General features: G+C 32.0%; 1 protein-coding gene and 1 long non-coding RNA gene across 5 annotated transcripts in view; both read left to right on the top strand.

Annotated features, from left to right (window-relative positions):
* Positions 1–20,990, top strand: part of LOC149490590 (sodium/hydrogen exchanger 9B2-like) — a 42,755-nt gene that overhangs the window by 8,189 nt on the left and 13,576 nt on the right. For 2 of the 4 annotated variants that reach the window (XM_089706568.1, XM_089706559.1), the window contains exon 2: positions 14,150–14,376. In XM_089706568.1, the coding sequence (XP_089562694.1) occupies positions 14,150–14,376 (227 nt within the window). Of the gene's footprint in view, positions 1–439; positions 516–1,685; positions 1,830–14,149; positions 14,377–20,990 lie in introns of those variants that run through there. The other 2 variants (XM_089706580.1, XM_089706574.1) reach the window with 2 other exon arrangements.
* On the top strand, positions 17,816–18,796 carry LOC149490591 (uncharacterized). The gene is made up of 2 exons (XR_016317679.1): positions 17,816–18,086; positions 18,543–18,796. It is a non-coding gene; the product is annotated as an uncharacterized LOC149490591 (long non-coding RNA).

The following is a 20,990-nucleotide window of genomic DNA, read 5'->3' as shown; positions in this document are numbered from 1 at the left end:
ACACGTGACTTGTATTAAATCATACACATAATACATACATAATTGCGGTCGCTTTGTATCTTCTAAGAATTACAAAGTGTCCATTGTTTTCACCTTCATAATTAAATAGAGAAATGTAAAAAAGCAAAACAAAATATTAGCATAGAGCGAAGAACTTTCTAGATCTCGTTTTAAAACATTCGTGTTATAAAAACTGTGGAAACATAAGGTATTGTGTTTTGTCCGATGTCTGTGACTGGTCGGTCACGTAAACAGTGAATGGAAAGCGTCAATTCTCCGGCGACCACTGCCGCGTCACATTCTCATCTCGCCCTTATCCCTTATCAAGTTATCACCCACTCACACCTCGTGACTCGGATCTTGTGAATTACCGATACGATATAGGCGGCTTCGAACGGTAGTACTTGCACTGTAGTCGGATACTGCACCCTGTATCGGATGTGATAGTTATATCTGTGTTCACGAATTCATTGGAATACATAAAGCCTTAAAGGCGTCATTTCACTGTCTGACAGGTGAGTTCTACGCCATACATTCTAAATAATATAAAACAAAAATAAAGTTTTACATAAAATGCTACTTTAGTTGCTGATTGAACAGAAACAAAGAAATAAGCATTCATTACCTACACGTAGGTTTGAATATTTGAAGTCATCACTTTTAATGTTCTGAAAATAAATATATTATTTACCTAATAAGAAAATAAATGCGCAGGTACAATAGTGAATTGTATACAATTTAATTATAAATAATAATAATCAATTTGAAAGCTCTACAATGCAGGTTATCCATCGTCTCTATCTATCCGAAGACGTTATAATATTTGTAATATAATATAAGTATATCATTATATTTTCTCGGCATACATATTATATGTATTACACAAGTCTTTATTTTTATTCTTTTAATACGTGTATACAATATGATAATATTTTATAACAGATCCCTCTAATAAACAAATGTTTCAAGCGTGAATTATGGCGAAAAAGATGCCGGTTTTCTAAGCCAAAACTTAATGTCTGATTATTTTTATATGGTCTACATAAACGTACATATAAAATTATTTAGAATTTTATTCAGTAATAAAAATAGTTATTTATGTTAAAATGTACACACAAGAGGAATAGGAACTACTAAATAATATTTCTCAAGAACTTTTCCTTGAGAAGACTGGGTCACGCAACAAATATAGGTGGATAACAATGAAAGAATATTAATTTTAAGGAAAATTTTATACAGAGTAACTGAGAATATTTATAAAAATATATTTAAATGATTTTGATTTATATTTATTGTTAAACATTTTGAATATTTTGGCTATTATATTACGGTACTATTTACGAGATGATGGCATTTTATATGAATAAACATTTTCTCTCTTTTCTATACTGTATATTTCTTTTTTTTAGTATCAAAAAATATCTATAAAACACCACACGATTGCTATGTTGTAATTTTTTTCGAGGACTAGGTCTACGTTTCGTAGTGCGTGAGTATATATTATCCAAATACAATGAGATTTTTCAATGATTTTCAATAGAAAGACTTTTGTAATGTTTATGTTAACACTACACATGTGCCCAGTCATAATCGATTAGCTATTTAACACTATTAACGTGGCAATGTATCCCAATTGACACGACTGAAATTGTATAAGGCCACCACCTTACATTGAATCAGTTAGTGTGCAGGATATTGTGATAACTAATGCATGGATGTCCAACGAACCGGACTGACCATTAAAAAAACTTATTTAAAATAATCCCCATAATACCCATCTATTATATTTAAGAAACTGTGTTCAGTGATAGTGTTACAACGTCATAATGGTGAGTCTCTATATCAATATTTTTTTACGTTATAAATGCTATTGACTTCTATTAACGCGACTAAAGTGGTAATTACTATTTATTCCTTGATTATATCCTAACAGACGTTAATATTACGAGCGTGACTTTAATGTTATCTGGCAACAACGTTAACTTTAGTACAAACACATTAAATTCATAACCTTTATTGATGTTTTCATGCCGTCTGTAAGATATTAACGTCCCCATGTTTAGTGTATGACAATTGAACACAGTCATTATTTATTAGCGGTATAAAATTTTCCTAATCCTTTTTTATGTTTTATTAACATTTACATTTTTAACGTATTACACAACTAAATTCTTTGTTGAATTTCCTAAGCTACTGATATTAAAATTGTTTAATTTAACATAAAATTGTTAAGGGCTTGGTCTAGTAGTGCAAACAAATGCATCCTGTCATCCTATATGTAAATAATACAAATGTACTAAGGGAAAGTTGCTCCACTTAATTTTTAAAAATTAAATCATTCGTATGCATAATTTAATATTCGTAATAAGTACCAAAAATGACAATTTGAAACAATTTTCGTGAAAATTACACCGGGTGATTTTTTTTTATCAGTACACAAAATTTGCGAATACTTTCTATTGATATCTTCAACTTCATGTTTATATAACTGATCAACTTTTACAAAGAAATTTGGACGAAATATAAAAAAAAATAAGCTTTCCATACAAAATGCAGAACTCTATACATTTTTTTCGACCTAAGTTTCTTAGTGAAAGTTGTTCAGTTTAACTAATAAAACGGATAAACAAATTTTGTATATAATAAAAAAAATGTAATGTTTGTGTTAAATGAAAACAAAAAATATTTATTTCTGACTAGCTTCCGCCCGCGACTCCGTCCGCGCGGATGTCAGTCTTCGCGTCTTCTACAGATTTATTATATTATGTGTAATATATAGATTTATATTGATAAACCTAATAAATCTTTTGCTAGCATTCTGATGCTTTATCGGTTGCACTGGATTTATCTCTTTTTTTTCAATCGCTTGAATGATATAGGATGGGTCCTTGATGGGCATCGAATGCTGAAGTCTCGAATCAATCAATTCCGACAGTAGGCAATTTATGTAAAATCTTGATAATGGTCCATCATTTTATTTTGCCTAAACGTTACATACTTTTTTATATATTCTATTTTTAACGAATTATTCACTCCAGTCCAAACAGCAAATAAGCAGACTTCTGCTTCTGCAACGTTTAGTTGTCCCTGAATTTAGAAAAAATAGTCATGATTCTTATCTATGACAAAAGTGTTATTTTTTGCATTGTATTTCAAATATTAATTTTTTTTTAACCGCATCTTCCGCATTCATGTCTTTTGCCGGAATTAGACATTTAACTTCTACTAGTCCCATTTTCCCTTTTTGATATGGGAGTGTATAAAGTAAATTTTTTAGATATTTCTCGTTATACTTTTAAAAAGTTATTATTGTCATTTTGCTCATTAGGTAAAGTAATTTCGATATCAGTTTTAAGTTTTTTGATACCTGCAATGATAACGTCATAATCGCCTGCACATACTTATCGATTACACCCTGTATACAATCCACCATCCACATTCATAATGTTTTCCTGACCTCCTCTCCTTTACGCTGTTCACCGATACATTTGAAATGAGTAAATCTGCTACCACTGAAGGATGTTTCATTGTGATCAGCAAATTTTCACCACTGTTGTCAATTATTTGTTTTTCATTTTTAATCAGCAATTGGGAATCATCAGTTTTGTTTTTTGCAGATTGGTGATGTACCCTTACAATATGTCGAAAAGGGAAAGCATCAACGAATTATCGTTTTCGTCCTCTTTTTTTATTCTTCGCGTCTCTGTTACTTCTGTTTGTTTAGTTCTCAACACCCACTGAATTTTCTATGTTATTGTGATCTTCCATTACATCTGAGTTTTGATGATGTGATGATAATCCATTCGTTTTAATATTGGTACTTAGAGTTGGTAGACTAAACTAGAAATGGCGGACTAAATTTGTCAGCGCGTCTGTAAGATCAGAATATAAAACCAACATCCTGCATTTATGTTACAAAATTAATAATCAAACAACATGCCGCTACGTTGAAAATGACTAGAAGAAAAAATTAAAACACCTCGGATCAATTTTGGAGTAAACAAATCATTTTCCCCGTATGGGGATTTCCCCGGATGAACTTGGGAAGTTCAAGTTCTCAATACAAGTTTATATTATATTTCGTATTTCTCAAATGAAAAATAAACATTTTTGGAACTTCAAAAAAATTATATTATAAGAAAATTTATGAGCTTACTTTAGTTTTAAAGAAATATACATCCCTTTACTGACACCCCGTAAAATAAAGAAATTGTTGCCAATCACCTTTGCAATCTATTTGGTTTCATTAACTTTATGTTCGAAGATAATTTTTTTTCTAGTAGTTACACGCGTATTTTTTTCGTTTATTTTCCATATCGAAATCAAATGTTTAAAAATACGAATATTTGCACAAAACTAAGATAAAAATAATCAATTAACAAAAATATTAAATTTAATGAAGTAGAGCAACTTTCACTTCGGTATGAAGGAAAATCGAGCGTAGAGCACACGTCAGAACGCTCCGGCCCAAGGAGCGCGACTAAAGAAATTCGCTAGGATTTTTCCTAATTATTTTAAATATTTTTTTAATATTTAAAGAATTATCAAAATTAAAAAAAAAAAAAATTTTAAAGGATTAATACTCATTGGTCTTCAACCAAATCGAATAAATTAATGGAAAAAATAACTTTTAGCAGTATTTATCAATAGATTTTGTAAGGCAAAAAATGGGAAATTTCATGAATTTATAACGTTCTAATTAAGAAAATCATAAGTTTTTCGGCAATTGTATTCAGCAGTTTTTAATAACGACTATATAAGGATAATAATGCGCTGATCAGATTGTGTAAATTGTAATCGGTTGCAACGTAGTGAGTGCACAAACTTAGCTCGAAATGATTTTGGGGGAAAGAGACTTATCTTGAAGGCCTGATTAAGGTAACATAAAGTAACTTTATAAATGTGAAAAAATTCACGCGCATTGCGTATATAACACTAATTGATAAACAAGAAAAAAAAATTCAGTTTATCATTTCATTAGCCGGGAAAAAATTGTCAAATAACTTGTTGAAAACGCAATTTTGCTAGACTGCAGCCTTAACATAAAATTCATATAGTAAATTCATAACATAATAATAATATGCGAAAAAGATAACAATTTTATTTACAATATGCTGCGAATACACGAAAATTAAGAACATGCACGTAGGCACATTTTTATCTTGTCCTTTTCGAAAAAAATAAAAAAAAAACCTATTTTCACAATTATTGAGTTAGGTATGCTAATTTGCACGCCTTCTTACATAAAATTAACTTTCATAATCAGTTTGGTATTTCAATTGTTCATAGCCTATTGAAGTGCGACAGTTTCATAAACTAGGACTAGAAATAATAAAAACACAGAGTTCATAATATTTATATTAAATCTCAATCAATACAACCAGGCTTAATACCGGAAAAATACCAGACTCTAATAACACCTTGTCTTCATATTGTAATCCTATCCTATCCTATACTAATATTATTACATTATTACTTATTACTATTTTACTTTTTACTAATATTATAAATGCGAAAGTTTGTGAGGATGTGTGTGTGTTTGTTACTCTTTCACGCAAATTCTACTGAACCGATTACAATGAAATTTAGCATACATATACATAGAGGGTAACTTGGATTAACACATAGGATAGTTTTTATCATATATATATATATATATATATATATTATAGATTAGAAATATTGTTTAAATTAATTGTATTGGTATTAATAATAAAAAGAAAAATATGTGAATTATATTCAATTGTTTCAGTAGTAGATAAGATAAGATCAGATTGCAGGGTAGGTTAAATTCTAAGATTATCGCTTATTTACTCAAACTGAGTCGAGTGGACCAACTTCGTCAAGAAAAATATATAATTCTAATAACCTAACTACATGTATATTGTATAATGTTTCATATCTTAAATATCTGCATATTATATTCTTCTGTATTATACCATAATTAAACTATAATATTAATATTATTAAATGAACAAATATCTTCCCAAGAAGTGGCAATTGTCTCATTATCGTGCAAGATCTAAAATATTTTAAAAGGTAATACATAATATGTTATTGTAACAGATAAAAATTACAAAACTCACAAAAATATACAACCATCGTTATGTTTATGTACATACATGCGATGGCGTAGTGGTTAGTGACCTCGTCTGTTACGTCACAAATTGTATATTTTGTCTGAACATGGTATTTAAAATTTATCTAATCTGTATTTAAAATTTATCTAATCTGTTCATCCTCTCCATTCATTTAAATAATTTTATTCTTTCACCATTTACTACTTTCCACAATCGAATTGCGTTTTCGGGAATCATATCTTAGAATGATATTGTGTTTATAAAAGTTACTCGTTTCTGGGATTTTAGTTATCACCTTCAGAGATTAGTGCAAAAGGAAAAATGAAGATTTTATCTTTCTTACGTTGTTAAGATTCAAGTGCTAGCTTAAGATATCTTATCGACAAGAATGTAAGAACGGATAATAATAAGAATAGCAATGATATTGAAATATTTAGAATATTTTATTAGTCTGTAAATAATACAAGCAAAATATTATGTTTTTAAGTTGTATATATTGACTCTATTCTTATTGATACAATATCATAGTAAAATTTAAGAATTAAATAAACATTAGATAGCCTGCATTGCTTTCTATCAATAAATAAAATAAGTAACAGTAAAATGATAACAATCAATAAAATAAGTAAAAGAAATTGAAAAATATATATACATTTTAGTATTATATATTTATAAGCAACATCTTAGGACTTAAGTCATTTAGCACCTACGGAAGAGACTACTTACTAAAACAACTTTGTCAATTGTTCCATAATTTCACTAACCGACATATTGAGAATAAGGGTGCTTTTCGACCGGAGATGTGATATGCAGCTGTGCTACGATAATATAATATGAAACTAAGCTTTGCTATGAAACTTGTGACCGTTTCCACCAATGCTATTAAGTTACGTAGCGGTGCGCCGTGCGAGTAAGATGCGCAGCTCGAGCTTTGCGATGTATCGATAGTAGGCGCTCTGAACATAGCACGCATCCATAGCACATGTCCATAGCACGATAGTTCCATATAAAAAACATAATACATATCTTAGAATATCTTAGCTAAGAACGTTTCCACCAGTGCTTACGCTATGTGCATTAATGAATATGATTGGTGGATAACAAACGCATTCACAGCAACGTAGCACAGCAAATCTCTGGTGGAAAAGCACCCTGAAAGCTTCGTACGTAAACATTTGTTAACATACAAATATAACGCATGCTATATACGTATTTAATTATTATTTTCACTTTGAAAATATCGAGACCTGTGATTGTTTTTTATCTTTGTTTTATCTATATGTAATTAATATTATAAAGTTGAAGAGTTTGTTTGTTTGTCTGAATGCGCTAATCTCGGGAAGTACTGGTCCGATTTGAAAAATTATTTCAGTGTTATATAGCTCATTTATTGACGAAGGCTATAATATCATCACGCTAAGACAAACAGGAGCGGAGCACTGCAGGTGAAACCGCGGGGCACATCTAGTTAGTTATAACTGCAATAGATGTTCCAATCCAAATCCAAGTCCATATGATATTTAACAGATATATTATGCTATTTTAGAATTTTACATACAAAATACTAATACATAAATATCACGTTACACGTATTTGGTTAAAACAAAAGAACCTGAATATGTATTGATCTTGTATTGATCTTAAATGATGTCATTGATAACACTCGCGAAAAATGAGCGCTTAATAGGATAGAGTTGTGAATCAGTCTTTCACGATATAACGATGTGCTTGATGTTATCTCTTTATTTCATTTTTTTTTTGTATAAATGGTAAAACTATGTTATGACGATTCAAAAGAGCTTCTGGAAGTATATTAATTGAATAAATAATGGCGTTTTCAGCTCACGACTCTTTGTCCTGAATATTTTGTAAAATCTGTCTCAGACAAGTCCAAATTAGTGTCTTATATTATTACGATTTAAAAATGTATTATAAGATTCATAACGTTTTGATTTAAATATGCGTGAGATAGAAAACAATTATATTTTGCATTATTTATTGTGTTAACAATAATGGAAATTGAACAAAGGGAGTATGTAAAAAAGTTCTATAAAGTATTCAAATAAAGTATTGCTCTAAAGTATTGAATAAACGAAATGATGGAATACCTATCTAATTAAAAATAAAAACCGGGCAAGTGCGAGTCGAAAGTTTGTTTTTATTACAGCTTAAAGTTATTAAAGACCTGAGATGTTCATGTGAATAACAATTATATAGGCATTCATGAATAAAGAAGAAGTTAAGTTAAAAAACAAAACAAGTGAAAATTATTAAAAATGTTTAAATAATTAAAAAATCATATTTTTCGCAATTACTCTTCTATCCGTGTTACTAGACATTTCTTTTTACTAAATTTCAAGATTCTGTTCACTGTAGTTTTTGATTCCCTTGCGGATGTTGAAACTTGCGAAAATTATGCAATTGCAGCAAAAACGGCCGTATCTTTTGATTACGTTGGTTTATAAGTTTGATTTTTTTCACAGCTTCAAGGGATCACGACCGTACGTCTGGCCAACCGATTTGAGTATTCAGTATAAATTTCAGCCTTATGCCTCTACGCGTTCCTAAGATAAAGGGTCTAGACAGACAGACAGACAGACGGACAAAAAAGTGATCCTATACGGGTTCTGTTTTTTCCTTTCGTGATTCGGAACTCTAAAAACAATAAGAAATAATTCACGGATAATTTTATTTATGGCCTGGGTAAAAATTCAAGATCGGTGTATTTCTACCATCTTACAGCAATTTCAATGCAGCGCCCTAACGTAACTAAACTCTTCAAAGACTGATTTCGAAACTATGCAATTAATTCAGTTACTAAAATCAACAAAGGCCAATGTTCCATATGAGGCGGACACATTCACAACTAGCATGCATGAGCAATCCAATTAAAGAATTGTTGGGGGGCTAAGAGTGCGACAGTGTGACGACGAGAAGCGTAAACTACAAATAAACGTGTCATTATGATTGAAAACTCGTGGCCGGTTCCTCGTGAGAGATCATGTGATTGTGATGAGACCACTTAAGCAAATAAATACCGGCCCGGTACCCGCAAACCATTTCTGTCAACATTCGGCGTATCTACCTATTTAATATTGATTAACGTGTTGCATTGAACATGATTATGCCAAATGATACAGCTATAACCGGCTATAAAAGCCATTGTTATATTTTTATGTATGTGTTGATTGAACCAATAAAAGTAAACTATTATTGTAATAAATCTTCGTATAGAAGTGCACTTCGTACAAAAATAAGTATTTAATATTTGCAAATGTATTTTGATTACTTGCATATATGTATATCTTTTATAAAATGTGATGAAAGATATTATCTACTAATTTATTTATGAGATTCATAAGAAAAATAATTAAAAAATGTTATGTATGAAACAATAAAAGATGTAGGTAAATGAAACTCAAATGAAAAACAATAATATACAAACTAGGATTTGTTAATTGAAATATCCATGTTTATATGCTCTATACTAAACAAAGATACATGAAAACAAACAACGGATTTGACAAAGATTACAGCACGCAAGCAAATTACAATTTGTTCTTCGAATGCTTAAATCGTGCAAATTGAATTTGCATCGCACCAATGTCTCTTGAAAAAAAACAAAGGATTCGCATTTATATAATCACATTAAAAAATGGTATTCCAAATGATTATAGACCGAGAGATAGTGACAGAAACTTTTCGGTCATTTATAGTTTATACCAGTATGGTGGATCGCGTGGGCGTTAGTCGAACTCGTCAGATAAACTACGCGAATGCGTTAATTGAAAAACAATAACAATTCAATTAACGCATTCGCGTTGGTATGGCGGGCTGTAAGTCACACTGAAGAAGTGTGGCATGACACAACCGCCTACTTCTTTTTTATGGGCTATCAGAAAATCCTAAAAATATTGCGGAGCAAATCGTTTGACACTCGTAATAATTTATCCGTAAAGTTTAACTACGTCCTTGCGATTGGGCCGCCAGTACCAGCGCTCTACCATCATTTTCTTTTTGCCATCGCGTACCTCTGAAGGTCCCTATCTCCTGGTCTATATCATCACAAAGCAGATATTTTGATAGTGTTTGATGAAAGATTCAAAAGTTATTGATATAATATCAGGATAGGACAGGCTCTCCTATTTATCTTTATTAAAAAAACTCTTGCTGAGGGAATTATGCGTATAAAATATTAATCACCTTGACGGTGTTTAATAATTTTATTTCCACTCTTTTCACATGTATGTACATTATCCAGTCATTTTTTTGATAATAATATGGTGTTTCTGTAATGCATCACTTAAAAGAAAAATTAAATGCAAGAGTTCTAGGCCGGTTGTGATCGCTAACCATCAAGCCAACCACCAGCTCAGATGCCCGCTTTAACATAAAACAATTAATAAATTAATAACTCAGGCCCCGGAATCACAGACACAATAGAAAATCCATTGTGTCGTGGCCCGATCGGGCCGTTCGGGGCTCAATGGGTTTTAATCGTTAAGTGTGCACAGGCGATTATTCCGTTACTATTACAGATATCAAAAAACTTTAAACTGTTATCGAACGTACTTAACCTAATGAGTAAAACGGCCATAGTAAATTTTTAAAAATAAAACGAGAAATATCTAAAAAAATTACTTGTAACCCTCCCATACATTTAGTATGAGATATCTACGAATATCCCATGTACATTTAATATGAAACATTTTAGCTTTTTCTTTCTTTTTTTGGTTTTCTGCTTTAATTACTTCGTAAATTTGAAGGGAAGTTCATTTAGAAACTGTAAATAGAGCTCTTCATTGTATTGCACAATGAGGACATCACTTCGAAAATCTGCTATGAATACAAAATGTATGGGAAATAAAATATATGGGAGCGTTTAATGTAACATTTTTGGATATTACTCATTTTATTTTTAAAAATTTATTATGGCCATTTTACTCATTAGGTTAAGTACTTTCGAAATCAGTTTAAAGTTTTTTAATATCTGCAATAGTTACGGAATAATCGCTTGTGCACACTTAATGATTACACCCTGTATATAGATAACTCTAGATATGAAATAATATAAGTACCTAGCACGTATAATAGATTTGTATAATTTTGTATAAGGAGATTTTTTTCCATAACGCCAAATATAAAATATGTAACTACATAATTTAATTTACTATATGTAAAAATATTGATGTTTATAATGCAAAGCTCTTCACAATCGAGAACTTTGGCCCAACGAATGATCATCGATGTATGCCGCCATTACGGTGATTATGAATAAACGTTATGAATATATTATTGAATATACTATACATATATCATGAAGATCTGATTTGGATTTGGTGCTGGATTTGATAAAAACTGAGTATCGATTTCTGCAAAGTCAAGCTGCTCAGTAGCTGCCCGATACATCGTCAAAAACACCCACGCAAGGAAGGAAGGAAAAGGATTCCCCCCCCCCCCACCTGTAGTTCCTAAAGAGTAAAGACCTAATGCCCGTACAAAAAAAAATTAAAAAATAATTTAAATAAAATTTTATGTGGAATATAATATGATGATATTTGTGTAGCTCCTAAACTTATGAGCAAAAATCTAAAAAAAAGTCCTTTGAACCCCTCCTTCACCCTTAGCTCACCCCCCACGCTTGAGGACTTTCTAGAGATTAACTGTAGCGATTTTCAAAACTACATGAATAATTATTTCCGCTAATGGCCCATTTTCGGCTTAATTTTCTTGGGCTATCAATGTACACACATCAAGAAAGTCTAGGGATGTAAGTATATAATGTACGAATATCTAAAAATTTATGAACAATTTCGTCACATTGTTGGAAGAATTACAGATCATTTTTAAAAATATTTAATGCTTTTTTTTTGATAACTTGGGTGATAAGGATCTTCATTTCTCGCTAGAAGACTATTGACTAGGGATGCATCGATACGCCTTTTCGCCGATACGATACCGATACCGATACTCTTATAAAAATATCGGCGATACCGATACCGATACCGATACGCTTACTGTGAATTCAAAAATAAAAATAACTACGTTAAAAACAACCGACTTCAAACCTATTTAATAAATAGCACATCTAAATAATATGTAGTAATTAATAAAATCAAATCTTTTTTATTTTTTACTTTTTCGTTTTTGAAGTCGGTTGTTTTTAACGTAGTTATTTTTATTTAATACTTTTTAGTGTATTTTTCAACACGAATCAAACGAGCCCAAAGTCGATAAAGTTGAGTCAATATATTACTGAGTTCCTATGGCCACCTTCTGATTCCATCATCAAATCAGTTCTATGTCATGTTAATGTTTCATCGCTATCCAATTTACATACGTATACAAAATTTCAGCTCAATCGGTTACCGGGAAGTGAATCAAATTTACTTGCTACATTTCAAATAAGTCATCAAGTACAGACAAAAATGCTCATAAAATAAAAACTACTGGGCCTATCCGAATAAAACTTTTACGGGACCAATTTGACACCATCCCGCATCGAACAAAGAAAGAATCACGTAAATCGGTTCAGAAACCTCAAAAAATTATACCGGCCGAATTGATAACCTCCTCCTTTTTTTTGAAGTCGGTTAAAAATGAAGGTAATAAATAAATCACAAGTCAGATTTTTCTTTTATTAACCCATTGACCACCGAGCGGCCCGATCGGGCCGAGACACAATAGATTTTCTATTGTGTCTGTGATCCGAGGACTGACGGATTATAAAAAGTAGAGACATAATTAGGCAATTAAAAATTTTAGTAATTAAAATTAACATTGATAAGATTTTTGTTTAAAAAACAAAGTAGGTACATAATCTTAAGTTTTGCAGAGAAAGCGATTCGCAAGTCTGTTTGAATAAGACCTACGCTGGAAAATAGTCTCTCAGATGCAACAGAACTCATTTGGAAACTAAAGTAATTCTGTGCAATTTTTTTCAAGTTTGGGTATAAAACGTCATTGCGCCAGAAAACGAATGGATCTGCATCTCTCGATATATTGGGACAACTCAACAACACCCTCACAAGCGCAGGGTTTCCCCGAGCATTGTTCATGCCTCATTTGCAACGGAATAGATGAGACAACACGCTCGTTTACACTGCATTTTTAAATTAAAAAGTATCGTGTATCGGTCATAAAAATATCGTCGATACCGATATATCGGCTAACCCGAAGTATCGCCGATATATCGGTATCGGTATCGGTATCGGATGCACCCCTACTATTGACTAAAATTGGCGATATTTTTTTTTTTCAAAAATCAAATAATAAATAATCACTTTTGCCACCTTTCATATTAATTTACTTGATAAAGGTTAAAAAAACTTACAATTGTTTGTTTATCGTGTATTGCTTTAAAATTTTCGGAAGGCGCTTTTAATTGAATAATACATAGTTGCTAATGAACAAATAAATATAGGTATTTAATCAGTCAATAGAAATAAACATATGTCTTAACCTTATCTGTTAAATGGAATAGGTGCACTATAAATAAAAAAGGAATTATTACAAAAAATATTTTGTAATTTTCCGCATTTTTACTTGTCGGTTGGTTTTAATGCGTTACACTATTATGTGAATAGAGAAAACATGAAATATAATATATTATAATCATGAGGACATTATTTACAAAATATATTATCTGAAATGGTATTGTAATCTGTCCGCCGTTGAGGATTTTCAGTTCCTTGTCAAACGTTGCGAGTTGCGCTCGAGTCGCCTCATGTTTATAACGAGCAAATACGAATTTGTGCATATTTAAATAATATTATTATTTATAATAAATAATTCTGCTATTTAAAATTTATTATAATGACATCAAATAAATAGGTATTTCATTTTTTAATAGTTAATGTATGATGTATATAAAAGGTTTTATTGAAATTTGTATTACTTCAGTTTAAACTGTGTGTTGTTCTTTAAAGTAAATCTTATTATTACTACCTTAATACAGCTTTTATAATTATTTATAAAATTAATCCGGTAAGGACCACTAGTACCTAAAATTTAAATTTTAAACATAAAATAGTTAACAAATAATAAAAAATATTTTTTTATTTTTCCAGGTTCGTAAAACGAGCGTCCGAATGACAGCGATAAAGGAATATCCATTCGATCTGAGTGATTTGCAAAATCAACAAAAGGCGGAAAACTTGCCACCGCCTCAATATAGTGAAAAGCCTCCGACCACGAACATAGCACCACAGACTACACCAACACCAGACGGCAAAAGAAAAGTCTCTATAATGGCTGATGAAAATAGCAAGGACAGGGAGAAAATGCCCTCTGAAAGGTGGGTGATATTTAGATTTAAAAACTTTTTATAAAGTTTAGCTATGTGTTCAACTTGTAAATAATTAATATATTGAAGTTAAATGAAAAAAGAATAAGGGTCATGCAACAGTTTATTAAATTTAGAAATGTTTTTATTGGTCATACAAACCAGTCTGTTATATCAAGTATTTTTTTTTATTTAATAGATTAAAAGCAAATCTTTATTTTTTTAGGCCTTAGCTTTGTTTTGTTTGTCAAACTCATTAAACATTTTAACTACGAAGGTTTTGAATCTTACCTTACGTTAATACATAGATGTTAAATGAATTTGATGACTACTGCATCGAGTTACGTGTTTCTAATTAAACATCCACCACTGTATATCTCCCCCTTAAGTTGCAGTTTGTCGAAAAGTTTAAATTTGCTTGATTTTATGCTGCAACATTTTTTCACAAAATCCCAATTGTTTCGATTGTAGCTGGTTATCTCAGGTTTTCAATGTCCAAACAAATTTTCATTTTCCTAGGCGATTATTTTGGAAAAAAAGCAGCTTTCTCGTTTATAAAACTATCCATACAATGTTAAAGTAATGTCACAGAATACTTACTACATAGTAACTAATGGAAAAGTAAAGCAAAGGTAGATCGACTTTAAACACGCCTACAACTTTATATGAGCGATAACGGAGAAACATAAAATTAGCGATTAATTATGCATTGCGTGCTAATGATAACATAAAACCTGTAGATTTCTCACTGAATAAGTGGGTAATTAAATTGATTGAATAATTAATGTTCCTGAGTTAATATCAACAAATGCCGTTTAACAACAAAAAAGTGATAGAGAAAATACATAAAAAAAATTAAACACCACTCCTTTTTAAATTTGAATTAAATGGTTTTAATTGTATTTTAATAAATAATAAAGTCTTCTTTATTCCATAACTCGAAATTTACATTTCAAATGATGTTAGTATTATTATTATGCTAGTTAGTAAGTGTTAGTTTTGTAGGGGCTTGTTATGTGCGGGTGTAATAAAAGATGGATAACTACGCAAAGGTTATATTTCGTTAACTACATATATATATTCGTATGTAATTAATATTCGACCTATGCGACCAACCTGCGTCCCGACAAGCCCTTAACTGTCTATGCATAACGCACAAACTGTTTATATACGAGTTACCGTGTGAACCTATGGTGTGAACTTTCTTAGTAGGTACTACACTTGAAATTCGGTAACTCGTAAATTGGCTTGTCGTCGCTACATCATTCCCCCCTTAAAATAAAAAAGGTATACAAGTAAAAAAACTTACAATAAAAGTAAACTAAACAATAAACAGATGGGTGTATATAAAGTGTCGCTATATAAGGTTACAAAATGTTTACAATATAAAGTATAAAAAATGTTCACAATATAAATCAATCAATACGTATCGTATACAAGTGGTTAACGGTTAACACCTAATTTCGTTAAACTATTTATTACAAAAACTTGCGTTGGTTCTTCTAAGTGGCGTGCGATAATTATTGTTACACGTCAATTAACACTTAGTAACGTCAACATCTCAAATCTCAATACGTTCTTTACACTTGTATCGTTTAATATTACAAAGGCTATTACTATACACTCATAAGCCATAAATCAAAAGTACTTAAATTTCTAAGTAGTAAACATTACAATAAAAACTCAACAAAAAACATAAATATGAAATACCATACTTAAAACGTTAAACAATGAACTCGTTTCAAAATTACTTAAGTTTATTATTTATTAAATACGATGTGTTGATTACTAAGTATTTTTATACATTTCTATGAACTCTTATGAATACTTATAATCATCGTAATTCTAATAAATATAAAATAGTTGAAACAATTACAAATACAATACTATTACCTAAATCGTACCGGTAATCGTATAGCTCTTCCACTACGCGTGGTATGTGTATTAGGCAATTCGCTACTTGGTATTTGTAATGGAACCTCAGTATCTGCCCTAGATGTCGTATCACTATCATCATTCAAATAATATGCAGGTTTTAGACGGTCTACAGATATTCTAACTTTCCTGCCAGTCATTTGAATATAAAATACCTTTTCCTCTCGACTCAACACACGATAAGGACCGTCGTATGTTGGTTGTAAAGGCTTACGTACTGCGTCGTTTCTTACAAAAACATAATCGCACTTTTGCAAATCGGGGTGAATAAATATGTTCCGTCTTTCATTCTGCCTAATAGCTACTGACTGATATTTTCTAATAGAGTCTCGTAATTTACTTACATACTCAAGACTGCTATCTAATTCAAAACTCGATTTTTTATCGTAATAATCACCTGGTAATCGTAAAGTTGTTCCGTACGTAATTTCTGCTGCGCTTATGCCGGTATCACTTCTTACTGCTGTTCTAAGTCCTAGCAACACAGTTGGTAATTCCGTAACCCAAGATGATGATATATTGCATAAACGAGCCGTTAATGCCGCTTTAAGCGACCTATGCCAACGCTCTACCGTCCCGTTACTCTGTGGGTGGTAAGGTGTCGTACGCAACTTATTAATACCTAATAACTTCATTAGTGTAGCAAATAATTGACTTTTGAATTGGCGTCCTTGATCGCTTGTTAACTTTTTCGGACAACCAAAACGAGAGATCCATCCTTCATATATTACTACACGCGAAATCGTTTCAGCAGTTATATCTTTCGTAGGAAAACATTCTGACCATCGCGTCCCCCTATCAACTATGGTAAGGCAATACCTAAAACCTTCGGGTGAAGTGGGTAAAGGTCCAATTAAATCAACATAAATATGTTCAAACCTATCGCACTGCGGAAACGATCCTAAACCTGACATTGTATGTCGATTAACCTTCGATCGTTGACATTCAATGCATGTTTTAGCCCATTGGCCGACATCACGATTCATATTCGGCCAATAAAAACGATTTTGAATCAATTTGCGTGTAGTCCTTATTCCGGAATGACATAAATTATGTACACTATCAAAGGCAATACGTCGAAATTTATCAGTCAAATAGGGTCTAATTTTATCATTATCTAAATTACAATAAATAAATGTACCGCTTTCAGGTAACATAATTTTCTTTAACCTATTATTAGCGTCTTTCGAATTAGATAATTGCAACATATAAGAATCCTGTTGTTGATCCTTAGCAAGTTCCGCGTAATCTATTACAGTGGGACAACTTATTGTTGCGACTCGTGATAACGAATCCGCAACGACATTATCTTTCCCACTAACGTGTCTCAAATCCGTTGTGAACTCACTAATGAATATCAAGTGTCGTGTACGTCTGGGTAACTCTTTCTCGCTATTTACTTTAGAAAATGCATAAATTAACGGTTTGTGATCCGTATACACCGTTAACTGTCGCCCTTCGACCATATTCCGAAAATGACGAATAGCTAAGTAAATTGCTAATAACTCCCTATCATACGTAGGGTAACGGCACCAGTGGTCAGCCAGGCACCAGTGATCAGCCTATTGCGTTGTTTATTGGCCATAAATATCGCTGTAATCAAAATAACCAAATCACGCGCACTTAAATAGAAGCTCTGTTTCGTTATTGGTTCATGCATCACGCGAAAGGAGCAGCAGGGGGTCAGGGGAGAGAAGTAAACACGTTCGTACAGGTGCTGTCCGCCGACAAGAGCAGAAGTGTCATGTCTGCAATATTTTTTGTTTCACGTGGTGCTCTTTTGAAAGGTGAGAAATAACATATTTTAGTATGAAATGTGATTGTGTTTTATAGATAATAAATTTATAGATTACTTAGAGCATTTAATTTTATGAAATTTGATAAAAAATATTGTTTTTTTACTTAAAAATTTGAGGGGCTGACCATTGGATACTGATTTTTTATGAAAGATCCAATGGACAGCCCCTGGGGCTGATTACTGGGATTATTCCTAATTGTTAGAAAACCCAGTGGTCAGCCGCATTTCAAAATATTTTTTTCAAGCGGCTGACCACTGGGTCTCAATCTGTGGTCTCAATGATCCAGTATTCAGCCACGATGTTATTGAAATAACATTTTAAGTATAAATGCGAATGTTTGTGTTTAAATCTATAAGTAATACTTCATGTTAGTTAAGTTTTACCTGAAATAATGGTATTATGTGTATTCATATCCAAAAGTTATTATTGTTCCCTTTTTTCTAGCTAAAAATGCCGCCAAGACAATAGTATCCTCCGGAGAAATCCTGCGAAAGAGATCCTCCTATGGTTGATTATAATTATATATATTGTGGATTATAGATACATCAATAGGACATATTATAAACTAATATCGCTGATTTTTTTAAAAAGAATTATTGTTGTTTTTATGATAAATAATAAGAAGTTCCTAGAAAATAAGAAGACACAAAGAGATTGTAATAGTATGTTTAAAATAATATTTGTATTATGTGCCATATACATTTTTTTGTGCCAAGTGAATCGTTGCTATAAAAATGTGATTAACCCATTGACCACCGTAAGCCCCGATCGGGCCACGACACAATAGATTTTCTATTGTGTCTGTGATTCCGGGGACTGATGGATTAATATAGTTGATTTTGATATAACATTGTTTATTTTGATCTCATAATTAGTTATACTTACTAAAGGCTGAACACTGGGTTCAACAAGGCTGTTTATTGGTTTTTAGAGGCTGTTCACTGGGACACTGGGCCATTTTTTGTTTAAAATTAATTATATATTTTACTAAGAGAATTATTGTTTTTGATTAACGCTGATTCGAAACTACAATAAACAATAAATCCATACATGTTGTACGTTTTTTTATTCGACGATTGTTGTAGAAATTGCAATTGTCAAAACTTCAAAAAGCTGTTATGAGGCTGACCACTGGTGCCGTTACCCTACTATACTTGCGTTCAGTCTTAGATAAATTCTTAGAAAAATAACCTTCATGAGTATCCGATGCGTCCGTCATAAGTGCGAACGATGCATCGGCCGTAGGTGCTAAAAAATCTGCACTTTATAAACCAAAACATATTTTGAGTTATCTCGGCGATAATAAATAATGACCATTTATACGGTCGCCGTAAACTAAGATCTAAAGTCATTAACTTAGTACCAAATGTCTTAATTACACTACCGTTTGCCGCGTAAGGTTTATAATCACTACACAGTACACTCACTCGCGGATCGGTTATTTTTCGACACTGGTAAAATTAAAAGTCGGCTCTCCTGCTGCTTCTGCCACGCACAACAAGGTTGAATGAACTTGCTGGCGTTATGCTTAAAGCAGTAATGAAAAAACATAACCAATTTGGTTTTCTCTGTTTTGAGCTTCCTGCACGATCGCGACTTTGCGATGCGGAACGATGCGTGCTATTTTCATACTTTCGACCGCTAAACGATTTGCCTCTCGAGCCTGCACATTCCAGCTGGTTTATCCGCTGCTTTAGTTGTGCTAACTGCTCGAGAAGGTTTAACTGTACCGACGAAACTGCTCTAACTGGAACTGCCGGATTCATTTTTAATTGTTAACAAACGATATCTATGCAATTCACTATAATAATGTTCACTTTTCGCCGGGAGTCACCGATGTAGGGGCTTGTTATGTGCGGGTGTAATAAAAGATGGATAACTACGCAAAGGTTATAATTTGTTAACTACATATATTTATTCGGTATGTAATTAATATTCAACCTATGCGACCCACCCGCGTGCCGACAAGCCCGTGACTGTCTATGCATAACGCACAAACTGTTTATATACGAGTTACCGTGTGAACCTATGGTGTGAACTTTCTTAGTAGGTACTACACTTGAAATTCGGTAACTCGTAAATTGGCTTGTCGTCGCTACAGTTTTATTGTATATTTAGTTGAGGTATGGATCTCGTTTGAGTAAAGGCCTCCTCCATTTTCTTCCAAAGATTTCTGTCTTTTCCCTTATAAATCCAATTTTTCCCCGCGACCCCTATAAAATCATCAGCCCACCTTTTGAATGGACGTCCAACATTCCTTTTGCCCAATACTGGTCTCTTCCATCTGGTAGTTAGCAGTGTCCACCTTTTGTCAGTGTAGCGCGAAATGTGACCTGCCCATTGCCACTTAAACTTCAAGGCGTGGGTAAGTGCATCTAAAATTTTTGTTTTCTGGCGTATTGTTGTGTTACTTATTTTGTTTCTAATGTTGATATTTAAGATACTTCTCTCCATTGCCCTTTGTGTTGTATTTATTCTTTGTTTCACTTTATTAGTGTAGGTCCATGTTTTACAACCATACAGTAGACTAGGCAAGATACATGTATCCATTACCGTTCTCTTCATCTTCATACTGTAGTTTCCTTTCAGTATTTCTTTATGTGACCAAAATTTTTTCCATGCAATATTTATTCTTCTTTCTACCTCTTCTTCGTTATTGTTTCTATTGAATGATATTTGTTTTCCTAAACATATGTAATTATTGACGTATTCTATCGTGCCTCCATTTATGTTGATAGGTATTTTAATGCTATTGGTAATGATTTTTGTCTTACTTCTATTCAACTGTAAACCTACTTTGCCACTTTCTTTATCAAGCTGCCGGAGCATTTCTTGTAATTGTTTGGCTGTTTCAGAGAATAATATGATGTCATCTGCAAACCTGAGATGCGT

The sequence above is a fragment of the Colias philodice genome, chromosome 2, assembly GCF_061535455.1.
Source record: "Colias philodice isolate Cphi_HAF_F1 chromosome 2, ilColPhil1 Martin Lab GWU primary, whole genome shotgun sequence".
Classification (NCBI taxonomy): domain Eukaryota; kingdom Metazoa; phylum Arthropoda; class Insecta; order Lepidoptera; family Pieridae; genus Colias; species Colias philodice.
Note: the sequence above shows the minus strand (reverse complement) of the source record. Positions and strands in the feature narration are given on the sequence as shown.